General features: G+C 39.3%; 1 protein-coding gene across 1 annotated transcript in view; it reads left to right on the top strand.

Annotated features, from left to right (window-relative positions):
* The window catches only part of LOC127654533 (matrix metalloproteinase-15-like), a 44,196-nt gene extending 33,159 nt beyond the window's left edge, over positions 1-11,037 (top strand). The window contains exons 9-11 of the mRNA XM_052141768.1: positions 3,774-3,924; positions 4,947-5,065; positions 5,940-11,037. Coding sequence (XP_051997728.1) covers positions 3,774-3,924; positions 4,947-5,065; positions 5,940-6,403 — 734 coding nt within the window. The 3' untranslated portion in view covers positions 6,404-11,037. The remainder of the gene's footprint in view (positions 1-3,773; positions 3,925-4,946; positions 5,066-5,939) is intronic.
* The last annotated feature ends 9,626 nt before the right edge of the window (positions 11,038-20,663 follow it).

Raw genomic sequence — 20,663 nt, forward strand, 5'->3', positions numbered from 1 at the left:
GCGGTTCTAGCAGACAGTTGCCGACAGCAACGGTTGGACCTGGATAAGGGCCAGTTGAATCAAACCGGGTCCATGAGGATGGTGCCTCTGTGTCTGCCACACTGTATATGCCATACTGGTTATGGCTCAATGCAATGCACTGTCGTCACTTTGACCACAAAAGTTTGGGAATTGAACCAAAACCACACTGTTGGTGCATCTTTTGCTGTGTTGTAATGCAGTTATTTGTGTTTTCAATTGAACACATATCTGTAATGCAGTTAGGGTTTTTATGTCTACAAGGTGGGGAAAGTCCCTGTACATGCACCATGAAATCCTGTTAACCATTGAGTGTTGTTGCCTTGTTCCTCCTCCTCCTTTTCGTCTGTTTCCTCACCATTGTTTCCCACCTCTGTTCCATTTCTGTAAACTCTTTGTAAACTTTTGAGGGTTTTTTGAGAAACTGCCTTCTTGCATGCTGCAAACAAAACATCTTTAACCAGCCTGAGATGTTTTGCTGGTCTTAGCTAGTTTAAGTTGGCTTAAGCTGATTTAACGGAAAAGTTCCTAAAAGCCCTCTAAATTCAGCCCAATCTTATCAGGGTCAAACCTAAAGCTGTATTTTTTCAGGTAGTGTTTGACCAATATGCCATAGGCAGTGCTTCACACTGGATAGTATCTCTCTTCGCATATGCACAGGTCGAGCCTAATATCAACAAAGTCACTCGTGACCCAAATGGCACGGAAGTAACCCCATGACGTCTGGCCTACTGTCTCTATAATCTTCACGCAAATGCATACATACACGTATTGCTGCTCGTAAAAATATTTTCATACTAGAACTTTGGAATCCATCCTTCACAGCTTCGCAAAATAATGCGGTGGATTGCAAGCTGAATTCCAACTCATTCATAGTTTTATACAGCTGATTACTGGCAAATTCATGTGCGTAACCTCATTAATGTTCTCGGTGAATTACGGAGGCTACAGGTATCTACGGAAAACAACAACTCTTCTGGTGAGTTTGTTTACATATTTACTCGGAGTTCGCGCTCATTCTCCCAGCATTGTGTTGTACTCACTAGTGAGAGTGTTTTCGCTCTGTGGAACTGCTATACAGCGGTCGCTAATAGCTAGCTTGCTAATTGCAGATCAATCAGCTGTAGGCAATGCTGCAGTGGGAGTGTTTCCCCTCCATATATCTGTCCGTGATTAGTGGCTTGGGTAAGTAGCATATTAGTTAATTTGGCTAAAGCACATTGTGATTATGATTTACTATTATCAGTTATAATCACTGCTGTTTAATACAGTATATACACAGTATATATATATATATATATATATATATATATATATATATATATATATATATATATATATATACACATACACATACATGCAGGTTTTTATACAAGGAACAGTCTAGCATTGGGTGTGCAGCTAATGTTTCCACTGGGCCTCCAAAGGTTGCTATCTGTGTTACCATGGAACATTTAATTTGCGCCTGCACTGTGTGCATGGCCACAATCCAGAAAGACGATGGAAATTATTGCTGCCCTACCTGTTTAGTGTTAGAACACCTCAAACAGTGCCTCACGTAGGAGGCCTGCATGAACTGCAGTGCCATGCCTTGGGAGCAGAGGACTTCCAGGCTAGCTTTGATAGAAGGGCTCTTTGGGGAGTCGCTACTACCACCACGAAAAGCAACAGTTAAACGCAAAAGAGCTGAAACATCAGGGACCGCCACTGGAAAGAGGGCTAAGGAAGACCCTTTAGCCTTTAAGGTGGATGCGTTGACTTACGAGTTTGCTCAGATTAAGCCCCTCATACTAAATCTACCACCAGGCGAGGCGCCAGCACCGGCAATGGAATTTCCACCAGTGAGACATCTATCTCAGAGGATGATGTCCTTTCGATGATGGCTTCTCATTGCCAGTTCCATAAGGAGGATGAGATCCTATCTGATTTCCACTCTCACCTCTCCCAGGAAGGCTCCCAAGACACGGCATAAAGGTCAACAGAGGGGTTAGAGTTAGATCAGGACATAGTGAAACAAGCTCTCCGCATTGCATTGGCACCTTTAAATCTAGACAAAGCCCCTACAGTGGCAGCCCCCACTAGTGCTTTTTTTAGAAGAGCTTCGCAACACTCTGCTCTTAGTGTCCCCCCATCTAAGGACTATATTGAGGAGCTGCAGAAGTGCTGGCTAATCCTAAATCCCTTACACACCACACTAGTGCAAGCAGGGCTTTGGTGGCAATGCAGGAGGCAGATGCTTATTGCTTGGGTCAGATGCCTAAAATGGACCCACTTATTGCCTAGTTTATTCTTTCTCTGGAAGAGGCCTTGAGACCTAATGCATGCTGCCTGCGATTTATTGCCGAATTACTGACAATCTCCTCATTCAGGCTTATAATTCAACAGCACGCATGGGTCGCTCTCAGTCATTAACGCACACAGACACTGCTCACAGGAACAAATCACAACATTTAAAATGGTCTGTTCAGCGCCACCGTGCTTGGGGACAACAATCATTTCAGGCACCAAGGCATAGAACGCCTGGCCAGCAGCCCCCCAGAGATGCTCAAGGCCAGGGCTGCAGAACATGAAGATCTGGCACCGGCCACCATAAGTTTTTCACATCAGCAGCTCAGTTACTGGTGGGCAACCACCTCAGACCCTTGGGTTATAACAACGTTGTCTCAAGGGTACAAGCTACAGTTCCGGCAACAGCCCCCTGATTTCAATGAGGTCAAGAGGACCACAGAGATAGACCCCAACGGTTCATTTACATTTATGCATTTGGCAGACGCTTTTATCCAAAGCAACTTACAGTGCCCTTATTACAGGGACAATCCCCCCGGAGCAACCTGGAGTTAAGTGCCTTGCTCAAGGACACAATGGTGGTGGCTGTGGGGATTAAACCAGCGACCTTCTGATTGACAGTTATGTGCTTTAGCCCACTACACCACCACCACTCCCCTCAAGCTCAAGCACAAGAAACAATGGTTCTCCTGGAAAAGTGCGCCATCGAACCAGTAAAGAGGTCAGCACAACTCAGTTGGGTCTGTTCGGTGTATTTCATTTTCCCAAAAAAATACAGTGGTGTGTGACCATACTCGATCTTCGAGGCCTCAACCAGTTCTTCAAAGTGCTGCCATTTCACCTGCTGCGCACAGCCTATGTTCTCCAGGCAGTCAAACAGCAGCAGTGGTTCACTACAGTAGATTTGAAGGACGCTTACTTTCATGTTCCAGTTGCACCACAACACATGCCATTCCTCTGCTTCACATTCCAATGTACAGGTGTAGAGGTGTAGTTCATCACATTTACAATGGACATGTTCCATAAACTATTGACAGCCAGAAAGTATCCACATTTGTCCAACGTGTCTTCATTTTGATCAAATACCAATTGTTGTATAATTTGAAACCTTCTTTTTGTGCAATAAATTGCTTGAAAAGTGTCCCTGGGATGTCAGACTTTAAAATAAATGGCACTTGTTTTGATATTTTATGATATAATGCAAAGACATTCATACATTTTTAAATGTGGCGTAAGTGTCCAGATAGTTTTTGGGGTCGTTATACACATAATACATTGGGAAATGAGATTTACACAGAATTGCTGAAATTAAAATATTAATTTTACACATGAATTATTCAAATTATTATTATACTGTATATTATATATTAATATATTATGCTATTATTTTTAGTATGCATTAAAAATGCTGTTGTTGCCATAGTCGCTTCCGTCTTCATCTCTCTCTTTTTTTGATTCTCCACTTGCAGGAAGTCAGTACTGGTTGTTCAGGGAAGCCAATCTGGAGCAGGGTTACCCTCAAGAGCTGGTGGACTATGGCCAAGGTATCCCCTACGATAAGATAGAGACAGCCATCTGGTGGGAGCCTTCTGGATTCACTTACTACTTCAAAGGAGACTGGTGAGAGAATGGTCTGGTTTTTTTTTTTTTTCTCGTTCTTTCAAAGAATTCTTTCTTTAATGTTTATTGTCTACTCAATACCTTGAGCTATTTTGTATAGTCTGCGTTGACTCACTGGAGCTGTTTACACCTAGTATTAGCATCTGTCTTGAGTGATCCCATCACAAGTGGTCAGCTGAGACAGATTGCTGTTTAAACCTGGTATTAATATGCCGCGAATTCTTCTCCAGTGACCACTTGTGATCGGATATCGTTGAGGGAAGTATCTCTGATTGTTTGAATACATACATCTTGAGCACATTTTTGTATTGCATTAATCTAATTGTTAATTAAGATTTTAAAGTCGAACCCAGCCAGCAAAGTTTAAAACCCCTGTTTTGGTGAGATAATGGCACAAATCGAGATTACAGTGAGGCACTTAAAATGGAAGTGAATGGGGGCCAATCTTTGAATATTAAAATACTCACTGTTTCAAAATTATAGCCACAAGACATAAACAATATGCGTGTAAACACTTACTTAAGCATAAAATCACTTACTAACCTTTTCTGTGTATAGTTATAGCCAATTTTACAACTTCGTCACCATGACGATGTAATGTCAACAAACTCTAAAACGAGTTTAATGATGATTAAAACTATTTTACAGCTCAAATATGAGTTTTAATAGAATTATAAATGTAAGTACATTTATAAAATGATGATCTTCCAATTTCTGCCTTTAAATCCTCCAAAAATGTGCCCCATTCACTTCTATTGTAAGTGCCTCACTGTAACCTTAATTTTTGCCTTTTTTTTAAAGGAGGGATGAGTCGAAATTTATTTTTGTGTTAATCAACATTATGCCACAAATGCTGTTGATTGAGCTTAACTTGTATTGAACCCTGAACATTCCTTTAACTTGTATTAAACACTGGCTATTCCTTTAATACCAGGTGTAAATGGGATCACTGTATAGTTTCATGTTGATGCTTCAAGGAAAGGTAGAATGGTTCCCTTTGAAATATGTTTGATAAACCACAGGTACTGGCGCTTTAATGAGCACTCTCGAGCTGCAGATCAGGACTACCCAAAACCAATTAGTGTGTGGGGCACTTCTGTGCCATCCTCTCCCAAAGGGGCCTTCCTCAGCGATGATGGAGGTGAGTTAGAGAGTGAAATGGTGTGTGGGGTTGGGGTTGGGGTCATCCAGTGCCACCATATTAATGTAATGGATCAGTGGGGAGGGGCCGATCAGCTCAATCAACCAATAAGACAATGAGACAAAGGGTGTGAGAGAAAGCAATGGAATAAATGTGGTTTGAGATTATTAGGAAACACTTATATAATTGTAAACCAACATTTAAAGCTATATTTAGGGGTTTAAAGCAATTGAATCTTTTGCTGCATCTGCATTAATCCGGATACATTTGAAAACTGCCTTTTCGTTTTTGAAATGCTCTCCTTCCACACTGCCGTTGTCCAAAAGTTGCTCATCCACACTGAAACATATGAAAACGCTTAAATCCCCTTACTAAGCATGCAAAAAATCGCTGTTGCATGTCGTTTATCTTTAACGACACTATCAAAGTGAATATCAGGCACAACAGCACCGCTACAACATGGGCCGCCATCTTGACTGACTGTTTTGGTTGAATGGATCACATGAATGTGTCACATGACAACAAATACGTCACAATTTTCAGATATATCCATTGTCTCTCCACACTACAGTGTGAAGATGCCATTTTCAAATGTATCCGCTTGGGAGATCGTTTTCTAAAAGCTGAGTTTTTGCTGACAAAAACGCTATCTCAGTGTGGACTGAAGGCCAAAATGTGGAGAAAAAGACAAATGTATTTTCTGTGGATATTATATGTAGGGGCTGAGCTATTCTTAAGGCTAAGTGTATGATATCATGTTTTCCATTTTGTCATCAATGAAGTAATGAACAGTTGAGCTAAATTAGTTTATTTGACTTGTCAGTGATGCACTAAACACAATTTGCTCTGTCCAACACTGTTTGTTCTTACACAGCTTATACATACTTCTACAAGGGTGCAAAGTACTGGAAATTCGACAACCACAGAATGAAGAGTGAGCCGGGCTACCCAAAGTCCATTCTGAGAGACTTCATGGGCTGTAACGTGGACCTTGATCCCGACCGAGAAACAGACGTGGACCCGGGACGCAAGTGGCCTGAACGCCCACCTTTTAACCCAGATACAGAGCGAGACAAAGACAAGGAAAAGGACAAAGAGCGGGACAACACTAATGATGTTGACCACAAAGAAGAGACTGAAGAGGAAACAAATGAGGTAGATGTAGTTTTGAAGATAGACGAGACGGAGCGTACCATGAAAATCATCATGGTGACGGTACCGCTGGTCCTGGTGCTGTGCATCTTAGGATTGATCTACGCAATCATCAATACTCTACAGAGGAAAGGAGCACCCAAGTATTTTGTACACTGCAGACGTTCAATGCAAGATTGGGTTTAAACCCTCACGATGCCCCGTAAACTCTCACTCTTACACTGTGTCCTAACCAAACGCGACAGGATTCAAGATTCCAGCGACAAGCGATTTGTCCAGCCATACTGAAAGCGAAACTGCAGCACGAAGCAATACAATCAAAGCCAATCGGAACATATTTGATGGTTAATGTGCAATTATGAGAAGCAGTATTTTGAGAGTTCGCAGGAATTTGAGTTTTACCCAAAACGACTGACAAAATGCCTTGTGCTTGTCGTGGTCATATCTGGTTAAAACATTTAAGTGAGAGCTTTTATTGTTTGTCACCATATTTTGTTGCGTCTCGTTAGGACACTGTGTTTCATGTTCGCTCTGTACACACGTTACTTCCCTTCCTATGGTGCTGTCCTAACATGATGAATAGTATATTTATATTGGAAATTTTGCACATTGATTTCGTTGTTCGGGTTTCGTATTCATAATAATAGTTTTTATTTTGATTAATTTGTTTGTGGGTTTCTCAATGTCTTTTTTGATGTAACAATTAGTTACCTAGATCTACAATCACTGTGTATAAGAGCAACTGACAAGCAGATATTTCACATCTTGCAGAGGAAAAAGGATGTTGAGGATGGAATATCTCTTCTAGGAATATTTCTACCTACGTCCATATTTTCCCATGAATCTTCGCTGTGGTCTTCCAACAGACTGCGCAAGTTATAATATACTTGGTGGAAATTCAAACTAGAATTTCCATGTTTCTTTCATTTGTTCTTTTCTTCTCATTTAACATGTATTGAGACTGGGTGTGGTATTGGAATAGTTCACCTAATTGCCTATATTATTTACCTGCAATAGCTTAATCTACAGTATCATTGATTGGTTTGCACCCAACTTATTTGGTATCTTCTGCGATTTGATATCACCTTTTGACACCATGTTGGAAATGCTGGTGCAGACTTTCTTCATATTAGTAAAGACAATACAGTCACGACTGTGGCCATTTACATCATAACTTCTTTAAAGTATGTCCACAAATGTTTTTAAGTCATCCAGGTCGGTATAGAATGTCAAGTAAACTAATTCACAAGCAACTAGACTTGTTTAGCCGACCAGTAAATTGCATTTAATTGAGTTTTACATGATGCTCCATAGCTCTTTGTTTCGACATCATAAAACAGGGACTTTTCTGAGGATTTTGCCTACCTTGCATGAACATAAAAAAAATCACATTTTATTGCCTTGCTGAACCACTCATTCTTTTGTTTTAACCATTGTGCCTTGGTCCTGCAAGCCAAAAACTTTTTTGTGGTTTTGTTCATATTTGTAGAGAGCCCTTTTGACCACTTTCTTTTATCCCCCAATGGTTCAGAGATACTGTGGTGATTGTAATATTTTATTGCCATTTGTCATTTCAGTTGCTTTCATTTATGACAGAAAGGCAGCATACTTGGTAGGGGTTTTTGAAAATATTTAGGCTTTGGAGGCTGAGGGAATATCTTCTAGTAACGTTTGCTGATGCAGGAGCCATTCGCTAAGTGTATATGCATATTTATATAATGGCTTTACATTGTTAAATCAAAAGAACATGTGAAAAAAGAACCATAAAATGCATAACACTAGTGTGCACCAATTTAAAACGCCATAAAATATACTCAAGTAAGCTTCTTGTGTCCCAATTATTAAAAATAAAACCTTAGAGGGGGCCCACTGTTGCCTTCATGTAGGGACTGTTAGATAATCCTCTCATTTTAAAAACAGCAGGGGGTGAAATGCACTGCTAACCTCTTCGAACCCCAACCCAAAGAAATACCACTCTCGTCGACACTGCTAGGTGGTCGAAGACAAGAGAGAAAGAAGATAACTGTGTGAGTTCAAAAGGAAAGGGTTAAGATGGAGAAACTTTATCTCCAAACTCTTTCAAGTGGGATTACAGTGTGTTAGTACAGATGCTGAGCTGGACTATATTACAGTGATGGGGCAGATTTCAAGAGTGGGGGAGCAGTATACAGGCACAGCTGGGATAAACCCTCTGCCAGCTCCCTTAAGGCTGAAACATTCTCTATGCAAGTACATGAACGCAAACAACATCCACTATGGTACCTTGGTGTAGCATGTTCTGTAAATACTATGGTACATGACTTGGGTTAAGGCTAGGTTTTACTTCGTTTTTCTGTGTGCTGTTCAGTCTTGTGCATGTTCGAGCATTCAGCCTTTCAAAGTGTACTTTTGATGGCGATCTCATATGGGCGCTTTGGACGCATGCCCACTATAACTGCTTTGCAATACTCTTTTTGTACAGTCAATGATGCACAGACTAGGACATGGACAGTCCACGCATAAGATTGCACAAGATTTTCCGGCATGCGGTAAATCGAAGAATACTTTGGCCATAATCATTCAGTACCAATGAATACAGGGTCAGATCTTGTTCTCATGAAACCCCCAAGCGCACATCTTTGGATAATTGTAAAACGTAAGACGCTTCGACATGCATTATTTCCGTCAGGCGTTTATTTACTTTCCGCCTCTTTGACACGTTGCGGTAATGTCGAGGAAAGGCACCGAGTTTTTTAAACATACCGTCTCATTTCCAAAAATTAAAGCTGAAATATATATACAAACGGACATGAATCTATAACAATGCTATCAAACTGGAGAGTAGCCAAAACAACTGTGATACAACGTCGTCCACCATTTTGTTTTGGACTGAATGGGTCACATGACTGCGTCAAGGCATCATCGTTTTCACAGTCCAAACTACAACGCGAAAAACGGCGTTTTCAAATGTATCCACTTTGGAGTGCGTTTTCAAAAAGCTCAAGGACAAAAACGCTGTCTCATTGTGGACGGAAGGCCAAAACGGAGAGAAAAAGATGCGTTTTCAAACGAAAACGTATTAGTGTGGACAAAGCATAAGCGACAAGGGTGATTTGGCTATAAACTACATTTCAAATATGTTTCCAGCTACGCATGCTCGATTTTGTCAGCGCAATTCATAAAAGATGACATCTCACTAGTCGACTTTTCAGTCTCAAGTTTCTTTTACATAATCGCTGGCCAGTCAGATGGAGTCGGAGCTCGCGTTAGCATCTGCCAGCAGAAGGTCGGCAACTCCTTAAATCAAAAGTCTACAGAAACTGATGAGTTTAAAAAAATCGTTCAGTTGCTGAGACGGGCTCTTTTAGTCTCATCAAGTGGCCAGTGAGCTGCTGCTTTAACTGAAGGATTGACCAGATGTCATACTCTGATCTGAACGTCAGTAGATGTGACACCCTCTGCCAAAATCGAGTTGTTTGTAGTCGGCTAGTCAGATGCTTGCTCAACTCGGCGCAAGTAGTGCAACAGTGAGCCTTTGCATAAACAGTTCTCTTTCAGGTCAACTACCATGGCAGAACAAGAGTTAGGGACTAACAAAAGTTAAAGCTGACATGTTTGTAGCTCGCTATCTGAATAACACATCTGTTATAAAAGGTGAAATGTGTCATTTCTGCACTGCTAATGCCACCAAACAAACTAAATTGCATAAATAATGATTGTTTCAACAAACTGCTAAACACTCCTAGACAAAAAGGTGTTGAAGTTGCAGAATGCAATTTTCGGTTGGTGCCACAGAGTTTTTTATTTTTAAGCACAACAGCATTTAAGGACGTACAACGGAACAATGTGCAATGCCTTGGCTACTTGCATAGAGTATATTTCTGGCCTGAGCTGGTTGATAAGCAGTATGTGTGTCAATGCCATCCCTTTATGAGAGCTTGCTGGCACACTATCCCACAGCCCACATTGCCAGGGTCTGCAAGTTATTTTCAGAACACTTTCTTAGACCGGCAACGGAAATAGGATCCCAGTTTCATTCACAAATTTTGATCATGCTGATGTGATCCACAAGGCAAATTAAACAAACTAGGTAAGTTCCCTAACATTGTACGATATTACTGCCATTAGGTAGTTCTGTGTAAGCCGAGAGAAACAAATCGTCGCGGCCGAGAGAAACAAATCGTCGCCACTTTTTAAAAGTGTCTCTGAAACATTTCAGTCATTTGGACTTTGCAATAAGCGTAAGAGTTTTGCAAAGAAAGAGAGATGTGGAGGAGAGTGGTATTATAAATATTCCCCTGCCAGACAAGGTAGAGCAGAAAGCACTTTGATAAATATTATTGAAAGAGTAGAGGAGACGGGACAGTCATGACCTGAATGCCGTCACTGATTAATCCAGCTGAATACCATTGCCAGGCAATGTCAGTCCCCACTCGCAGTGCTCAGAGGAGAGTTAATCAGACATAAAAGCTCTTCCACCTCTCCCTCGACGACCTCTGCCTTCCCCTTCTTATGCCCAGATCAATGAAGAATACATAAACAGGCTTGAAGGATATCTGAAAAGCAGCTCGCTCTCGGTCACTCTCAGGGGCTCACTCAAGCATTTTTCCCATTTTGTTCCCACTATGACTCTTTCTTTTGTCCCTCCTTTATGCCCATGTTCACTCCAGAGGCTTTTCATCCTAGTCTAACATTTAAAGTATCATGCTATTACAATTATATTTTAGACATGGCATGTTTTGTTGACACTACCATGATTGTAATGCCATTTACCATGCAAATGTTATGGAGCATGATGATATTACTCATGGTATCTAATACCATAATAGTACCATAGTATCGCCACACTTTTTTATAAATATATATATATATATATATATATATATATATATATATATATATATATATATATATAGTACTGAGTCTAGAAGGCATAAATGTGTATTACTTTGTATGTACTTTGTCTTTTTTATTTTCATATATATGAAGTGACTGGAAGACAATGGCTAGTGAATAATCAAAACAGTCTGTTTGTTTTTGTGTTTGTTAGAATGTGATACTGTCGTTTTATAGCATTTTCTCCATCTTGAATCGACTCCTGGCCAAGTTTAGGACTGGCTCTGATAACAATGGCCCCTCTCTCTTTCTGCGTTATTGTCCTGCACATTGCTTCTGGCTAACAGGAAGATGGACTGGGCCCTCAGCCAGTGCCACAAAGCTTCCTCCCACAGGCATTGCATTCTGAACAACAACCTCTGTTCAGAAGGCTTTGAGTGTGAATGACGGACATTGGCTGTTGTGGTCACACCTTTCTCATAAACATAGCTCAGGACCATGCTAGTTTGTGTGCTGGTGGGTTTTTCATTGCAGGTGAATGAGGTCTGACCACCCAAATGGTCTGTTTGATGTGAGGTCTGGTACAGTGACACAGCAGATGTGTTCCAAAACCTAGTGAACCTAGTCAGCATTTTAAAGAATATTCCTGTTTCGTTACAAGTTAAGCTCAATCGACAGCATTTGGAGCATAACCTGGATTAATACAAAAATGAATTTGGACTCATCCCTCATTTTCTTTAAAACAAAAAGCACAAAAAATGGTTACAGTGAGGCATTTACAATGGAAGTGAATGGGGGCTAGTCTGTAAATGTTAAAATACTCACTGTTTCAAAAGTATAGCCTCAAGACTTAAACAATATGCATGTTAACATGATTTTAGTGTGAAACAATTACTTACTAACCTCTTCTGTGTAAAGCTATATCCAATTTTACAACTTTGTTGCCATTATGATGCCATAAATACTGCTATCCCAGTAAACGATGATTTAAACAACTTTACACCTCAAATCATTCACAAGGTTTAACAGAAGAATTAATGTAAGTGCAAAATGATAAGCTTCACATTTCTGATGTAAACAATCCAAAAATGGACCCCATCTCAGTTCCATTGTAGGTGCCTGACTGTAACCTCGATTTTTGCCTAATGTTTTGTTATAATCAACATTAATGCCTCAAGTGCTGTCGATTGAACTTAACTTGTATTGAACCCGGAATATTCCTTTAACACTAAGACTGTTCGAAAAAGTAGGCAACACGTTAAGCTGCCTTCTAAGGCCACGTCCACAGTAATACGTTTTCAGTTGAAAGGTTTTTCGCTTCCCAACGTTTTCCAAAGTATGTGGTACTAGAGTGTTTTCGAATGCGTCCTTTTTCGGCAAAGAAAAATGCAGTTCCAGTGTGGATGAGAGACGTAAACATTGCAAAACCAATGGGCTTTCAACCCAAAAATATATGTTTAGTGCTGATGTGGCCTAAGATACCTCATTTTGGCCAAATTCTGAGGCTGAGTTGAATGTATTCTTCGTCACAATCCCAGAATTTGTTGCGATAAGCAACTAACCCAAGATGCCAGACAAGGGAGTCAAGGGAAATATACTATACTTGCATTTCATTGATAAAAAATAGTGCAATCTAATTAGAATAGACAACATTACCCAATACTTCTGTGTGCTGTGTATTTTTATGCTTGTTAGAGCATTGCTTCATTAGCTTAGCAACATGCTAACACCAACCTCTGTTGGAATCAACAGAGTTGAGTCTCTCAATTTCAATTCAGTCTCTAGTGAGGTTAAATTTCAGTTTGGAAGGCAGCTGCCTATGTAGGCAGCAATTTACCTCACTAGGGTTTGAAACTAAGCCCACGTTAACACTAATCTATTTGAAACCTCCATTGTTTTGTTTCCTAACGTTATCGTATTCCAAAGTATGCGGTTACAGAGAGCGTCTTCGAAATGGTGCAGGAAAATGCATTCCAGTTTGGATGAGAGGCCAATGTCAAAAATGTATTAGTGTTGACGTGGCCTAAATTGTGCAGAGTGTCTTTTCTGTATGTGTGTTCTCCTGATATAAACTTGAGCTTTGATCAGAGCTGCCTATAAAAACATCCGACCCACCCATTTATTAACTACTTCATGATTAAACTGCAGTTAGCTCATTGAACAATTTAACCATAAAGGTCAAGTCAATAATATTGTCTTCAGCTTTGTGGAAACAGCTAAGTAGAATGAGACCGAGACAGTGGTTGATTATGATGCATTCTCCTGTGTCAATAGGGATACAATGTGACATCAGCCCAATAGGACAATGTGTCTGAGCATGCATCCTGTCTTAAAGGGAATCTCATTTGACAAACATGCTGTGTATTACTCAACAAAGCAATTTCAGACAGAATATATACAAATCCTAGTAACAAATCTCTAACATTTAAAGCAATGCTGTCAATGTTGTGCACAAACCTGTGCTGTAGTGTTTTTTAAACACCTCATTACATCATTACTTTATTAATGATGGTAAAATAACATTGAATTCATCTGTATTTTCTGTTGATCTTAAATTGCTTGTTTTTGAAATTGTAAATAGTACCTTTCAATGTTTGTCTTTTGTGTTTTTTAAATTTTTACCTTGTTAATAACATTCCGATCGGTGTGTTGATTCTTTTGTTTTCATGTAGAAACAGGATTTTATACATTTGTGTTTGTTGTTCATCTTCTGAGTGTGTTTAACGATCCATGCTGGACATGTAATAGGTAATAAAAGAAACAAATGTTAAAAGAATGAAGTCTTTAATCTCAGGTTTTTTTATTAATCCATGCATATGTCATTAAAGTAAAAAAAATACATGAAATTGACCCTGTTTACATTACACATGCATTACATACATGTTCCTGGTCTTATTTTGTGTGATTATGAGTACAAATATGATTTTCTTAGTAAACATTCATCAAAATAGAATAATTGCCCCTTCTTTTAAACAACTTTTTTTTCACATGATGTCATAAAGCATTTTGGGGTCCCCAAATATTTTTATTTTAGAAACGATAATAATGACACATCTCTCTCTTATATAACATTATCCGGACTGAAAATATATCTTTTTTATTCATGATCTTTTTTCGAACACACACAAGCACTAAAAGCACTATAACAAACATAGTGTCCTTATCACCCCCCCCCGCCCCCCCAAGGGATCAGAATCAATTCGAGCACTGCTTCTGAATGCATGTATGAGCATTGTTTGACTTTAATATAATGTTCATCGCTGCTGTTGCCTTTCATGATTGCCCATGTTTTGTCCGTACTGAGCTGTACAGTGCAGATCTCCAGGGAGTTCCAATGTAAACAACCCTTATCCTTCCCAACCCCCATCCCTGGCCTCTCCTCTCTCCCAGGAGAAAGATCAGGGTTCCTGATTCAGCCAGCACTTCCTCTTCATCAGGAAAGAGCAGGGACACGTGGGCCATGAGAGACAGGGTGGGATATTTATGGAGGCCTGCTGGAAAAGAAAGGCAATAAGAAGAGTAGAAACAAGTGACTGAAGCATGAAGAACAGGTGCCGGTAAGTGCACTGATGGGATCTGAGCAGAAAAAAAGTGAGTGAGCAGTTAAATTATACAGTTTTAATTGCAGTTATCTGTCCAGGAAGTTTCAAACAATCACTGTGAGCCACTGGAGCACCACAAAGCATTAGACGCTGATTAAACAAACCTTTCAACATCTCTGTGACCTAACCAGCCACTCAACTTCAATATGTTTTTTTGATTTTATGTTCCATATATATTTTTTTCTTTCTCAGAAAAGCATTACAGTTCTGCTAGTTCACGTCATATATATTGCTTTTTGTGTTGTGCATGTAACTTATGTAATTCTACAATCCTATTCTGGTTTCTGGCTTACTCGTTATCTTCACTGATGAAACACCAAAACAGTAGCAGTTCTTGCTTGTTTGGCGCCCTGGGTGAAACCAGCTTCAACACGCCCCCAATGTTGTTCTTTATGTTACTTTGGCTGTGTTTGGAATACTTTATTTACTGCCCAATGCAGTAATAGTAGAGTTGCAATTTTGTTGGAACACCCTGATCATCTACTACATTTCAATGTGCGGTCCTGTTCAACCCTGTTTGAACAAGGATGCTAAAGGCTACAGCTCCTAGCATCAGTCACTAGTGCGCCTCTTGAGGCCAGGGGAGGTTTCCACATACCGCACAGCTCTCACGTACCAGCTGGGTCCCGTTACATATACGGTCATGATTTTTTAAGTCAACATGAAAGAGTGTTTGCAACATATTTTACTTCCATAATGTCCCATATTTCCGAGTGAAACAGGATATTCAAGAAGAAGAAAAATGTAGGGCTTGGGTTACTTTGGATATGTTTGGAATACTTTATTTATTGCCCACTGCAGAATTAGTAGACTTGCAATTTTAACTTGGAACACCCTGATCATCTCCTACAGTTTAATGTGCCGAATAACAGCGCATACGGCTCTATATGTAACCGGTCCTGTATGACTCGCTCCAAGCGGGATTCGAACCAGTGTCATCTGGCATGAGAGGCGCTAACAAGGAGGCTAAAGGCTAAAGCCCCTTGCGTCAGTTATTAGTGCACCTCTTGAGGCCAGGGGAGTGAGGTTAACACATACCGCACAACTATCACATACCAGCAGGGTCCCGTTCATATACAGTACAGTCATGATTTTTCTAAGTCAACACGAAAGAGTGGTTGCAACCTTTTTTACTTCCATAATGTCCCGTATTTCCAAGTGAAAGGCTTAGCAAGATTTTATCCAGATTTCATCCATCAAGAATTCACTAGATCATAAAAGTGTTCTCCGTGTATTTGGCGGGAGGTTAGATGGGAGAGAATAAAAAATGTAAGGGTTTGGTGGCATCAGCCAATAAGTCGTTTACAGTGGAACAATTAATGCAAAGACAAAAAACAAATCTTTAGAATAACATGCAACAATGAATCATTCACAAAATACACCAGGGGCATCTCTAAAAATAAATAGCCAATTTTGATTTCACATTATTGACTTCTAACATCTCACTTCTTGATTCATTATTTGATCAGACTGTCAAGCGATGACATTTACACCAAATTGGACTTAAAATGTGAAATTCTTAATGCACTTAATGAGATAATGTGAGAACTACTATCTGATACTATCTTTGCATACTGCATACTGTTTTATGCTAAATGTATATGTATAAATATTATATATAAAATAGCAGGCACTGTACATTATATTTTGCGAAGGATGCGGTCAGCAGTACTCCTGCATTCCATTCTGCTCTCTATTTGAACTGCTCTGATCCAGGACTAATTACTTTCAGATCTCCACCTGGTGTTTATTAAAGAAACACACTTAACACCTTCCCCTCCCTAAGGCACCTGCTATTTCATAGCAGATCATTTAAAATAAAACTGGTGGGCCTGGCTCTCCCTAACATACCTCGATTCTTTCTTTAACACCATTCCCCACTCAGTCTGAAACCTGAAGAATGCTGAAATATGCGGAGAAAGGATGGCATGAAGACACTCATTGTTTGCTATCTGCTAACTCCCTATCTACTAAGATTCCTTCATGGTGGGTTTTTGAAGGTAGCAAAGCTGTGCTGTCTTTGATAGCACATAATCATATGCATGCAGTTGGCAGTTGGTGTAAAGAATAAAACATGAGTGGTTAAAATACATTTATAAATATTTAGAACTAATAATTTCTCCCTATTTTCTACCATGAAATAAGCATTGTAGGTGCTTTATATTCACTTGGTTATGTCTAAAGCTCACTTAAATACACTTGTAGATCATTATAAGTTAAATCTTAAAAAGGCCAGCATTGCTGTTCACCAGTATATGTTAGGTTTTGGATGCTGGTGTGCTGGTGTCCCAACTAGACTTCTAAACTAGCTTAATCAGCCATTTTTAATTAAAAAATGTTTTTGATCATCCAGCTTCAACACAGGGATTATGAGCTACAATTTGTTTTACTGGCTAACTGCATGCTATGTTGGTAGACCAGCATTAAACCACTACTAACCAGCATCAACCAACCTCGACCAGCAAGGAAAACCATGCCGTCAAAGCTAGTTTATTCAGAAGGGTTTCTGTGGACTCTGTAGTTGCATCCCAATTTGCATACTTCTGCACTATTATTCCCCATTTCATAGTGTAAATTGTGTGTATTGTTCACACTGAAAAGTGGTACGAGAGGTAACTGCCGATAAAATATAATATGAACAATACAATATTATTGCAATTCTTTATTTTTGCTGTATTGCAATTCAAAAGTACGATATAGTGCGATATTTCACTCAATGTTTCCAAATCACCAAATGCATTGTTAAATTAACATAAAATGCCAGTTTACAAAACAAGGCCAGTTCATTACCTAATATCTATTTGCAATGCAAAGCCATAAGCATATAAGACCATGACGGCTCCCTATTTATGTGGTTAGTTCAATGTAACTGTGTAAATGTGTCTTTTTAAAAATAAAATTATAGTGTTTATGAATACAATAGTAGCCTAAACATTTTAAACACTTTTTTCAGTATAATAGATTTTACCTAAAGGTTATCCTATTAAATATTTACATTTACATTTATGCATTTGGCAGACACTTTTATCCAAAGCGACTTACAGTGCACTTATTACAGGGACAATCCTCCGGAGCAACCTGGAGTTAAGTGCCTTGCTCAAGGACACAATGGTGGTGGCTGTGGGGATCAAACCAGCAACCTTCTGATTACCAGATTACCAGTTATGTGCTTAGACCACTACACCTACACCACCACCACTCCGGTATGATACTGATACCACATGATACTAACATTTTGTCATAATACCTCAGTTAATGTTACTAATGTAAAATCGTTATACATTTTTAGTAAGGGAGGATGATTATGTGTAGGTGAAAGCATGATAACTGCACCTTCTCAGGGACTGTTGGTGAATTCTTAGATCGATTTGGCAAAGAGAAATTATTTTCCCATCACCACAATATTAATGTGAAAACGTGAATATTAATATTGATATTTGACATGCAAATATAAATACAATACCACAATAAATAAAATATATCACGATACTTTAGCATGTCAATATTTTTTCCCACCTCTATACGAGACGTAGGGTACTACAAGTACCCAGATGATTCACTTATTCAACCCAAAAAACAAAACAAAAAAGATATATAATATCTATTTTTTGATCATCCAGTTTCAACACAGGAAACTTGAGCTGATACTACCCTTTGAAAATTCCAACATGGTCACACAGGAAGTTGGCATGTTGCTCCCGAATGTTCCAGTACCCTGACATTGACCCCATTCTGCTGAGTTACTGAAAGCGCCAGCACCCATCAGACATATCTGCATCAATTTATGCATGTTTACCTTTTCCTGTGGTGTGACTGATAGCATGTTGCGTCAGCAGTCTCGGAGATGTAGGTTCCCATGATGAGCATGATTTTTTACTCCACTGAGGTTAGGTTTGGGGTTTGGAGATAGTGTTAATAAAATATGCATTTGTTCTCACTATAGCATTTTATATCATTTACAGAAAACTCTTTTGGCTCAACCCTGTGGATATTTCACCCAGAAACTGGAGCTCACAAGTGCCTTTACGTTTGAAACATTTCCCACAGCGGCCACTGGGGGCAGTGGTTCCCATTTTGGAAAGCACAGACAAAGTTTCGCTAAAGAAATTTCAACCTACTGTTACCGAATTCACTGTGAGATAAGTCCAGAAAAACCCAAACACTAGATGGCCATGTGCATAGTGCCTAGTACATATTTGAGACACACCTATTGACTTACTGGGCAGCATGGCAGCTGCCTTCAGTTTCAGACACAACCTTTATTGATTTGTCTTCGCCCCTGTTGTGGAATTAGGTGAGTGTATGAACAATACATCATGTGGTTTTAGGGTGTTTATTTGTGCATTATAGTGAGGTGAAAGGATTGGGGTGGGCAGAGATTGTACACTATAAGACTTCTCCCTTAAACCAGTACAACTCTTATGAGACTCATCAAGTACATTCTTTCTTCAGATTTATAAGGTTTTCTTTACGAACAAGGTTTTCCTCCAACAACCTGTAAACAACACACTACAAAAAACGTAACAATTGGCCACAGCATCTTCAAGTCTAATGTGAGCCATGGGTCTGTTTGCCCAAACGTTGTAAATGAACTCATTCCATAACACACTTTCAACACCTGCATCTCTGAGGTGTTTTCCTTTTAAATGAACCCTCCAAGGGCACGTCTGTTTTTCTAACCTGACACATACACACTTATGACCACACACATGTAACCATAGATGGCATTGAAATGCTTCATCAACTTCTTTGCCAAAGGCCAGCCAAAGGACGGCTTGGCAATGCATTGAGGAAACATAATGGCTAAGCACAAGGTGGCCTTTAACTTGTTGTGGAAACTTTATTCATAAGAGTCTTTATACTATTTCCTGATGCACGTCAATTACATTTACATTTACATTTATGCATTTGGCAGATGCTTTTATCCAAAGCGACTTACAGAGCACTTATTACAGGGACAATCCCCCCCAGAGCAACCTGGAGTTAAGTGCCTTGCTCAAGGACACAATGGTGGTGGCTGTGGGGATCGAACCAGCAACCTTCTGATTAACAGTTTAGTGCTTTAGCCCACTACACCACCACCACTCCAATACGGCATCTAAGTATACACACATTTGGCAGGGACTAAAATCTAAATGATTCATTTTGGTTCATTCTGAGCAGAAATGGGTATTTTTAGTTTTTTTGTTTGTTTGTTTGTTTGTTTCGTTCAGGATTCGGCATTCTGCAGCCTCCTTTCCAAAGGGTAACCATTTGAATGAAATAAAAGAACGGTTAATACCATTGTTTTAAAGGTGAGTTATATACCAGTTGGGGTGTTGCCAGATACCGCAAGAGAAGCAACGGACCTGGCCTGAAAAAACAAGCTTAAAATAAAGGACACGGCTCACCCAAAGTGAACATAAGTAATACAAGTTTTTCCCAGGTGTGGGAATTATCATCATATAAATCATAACAAGCATAATATACAGTAGCCCTTATAAAATAATGTATTGTCAATGAATCTATCCTTAATATGATATATATCTCATTTATAAATAATTATTAATAATATTAATATCTAAATTAATATGATATATTATTTAATATTAATAATAAATTAATAACTAATCACATTTAAAATATACAACTGGCTATCTAAAATGTGTGTTAATGCATCATATCTGACAATAATTCAATGAAATTACATTTTAACTTTAATATTGTTCCTTGTATCTAGATTAACCATGCATACACACTGGCGGCCAACAGTTTGGAATAATGTACAGATTTTGCTCTTATAGAAAGAAATTGGTATTTTCATTCACCAAAGTGACATTCAACTGATCACAATGTATAGTCAGGACATTAATAACGTGAAAAATTACTAGTACAATTTTTAAAAGAATTCAGAAATATTTGCAGATCCTTGTCCTTCCAGCAGTCAGTTTGTCCAGATACTCAGGAGATATTTCACCCCACACTTCCTGTAGCACTTGCCATAGATGTGTCTGTCTTGTCGGGCACTTCTCACGCACCTTACAGTCTAG

Source organism: Xyrauchen texanus, chromosome 1 (assembly GCF_025860055.1).
Source record: "Xyrauchen texanus isolate HMW12.3.18 chromosome 1, RBS_HiC_50CHRs, whole genome shotgun sequence".
Taxonomy (NCBI): Eukaryota; Metazoa; Chordata; class Actinopteri; order Cypriniformes; family Catostomidae; genus Xyrauchen; species Xyrauchen texanus.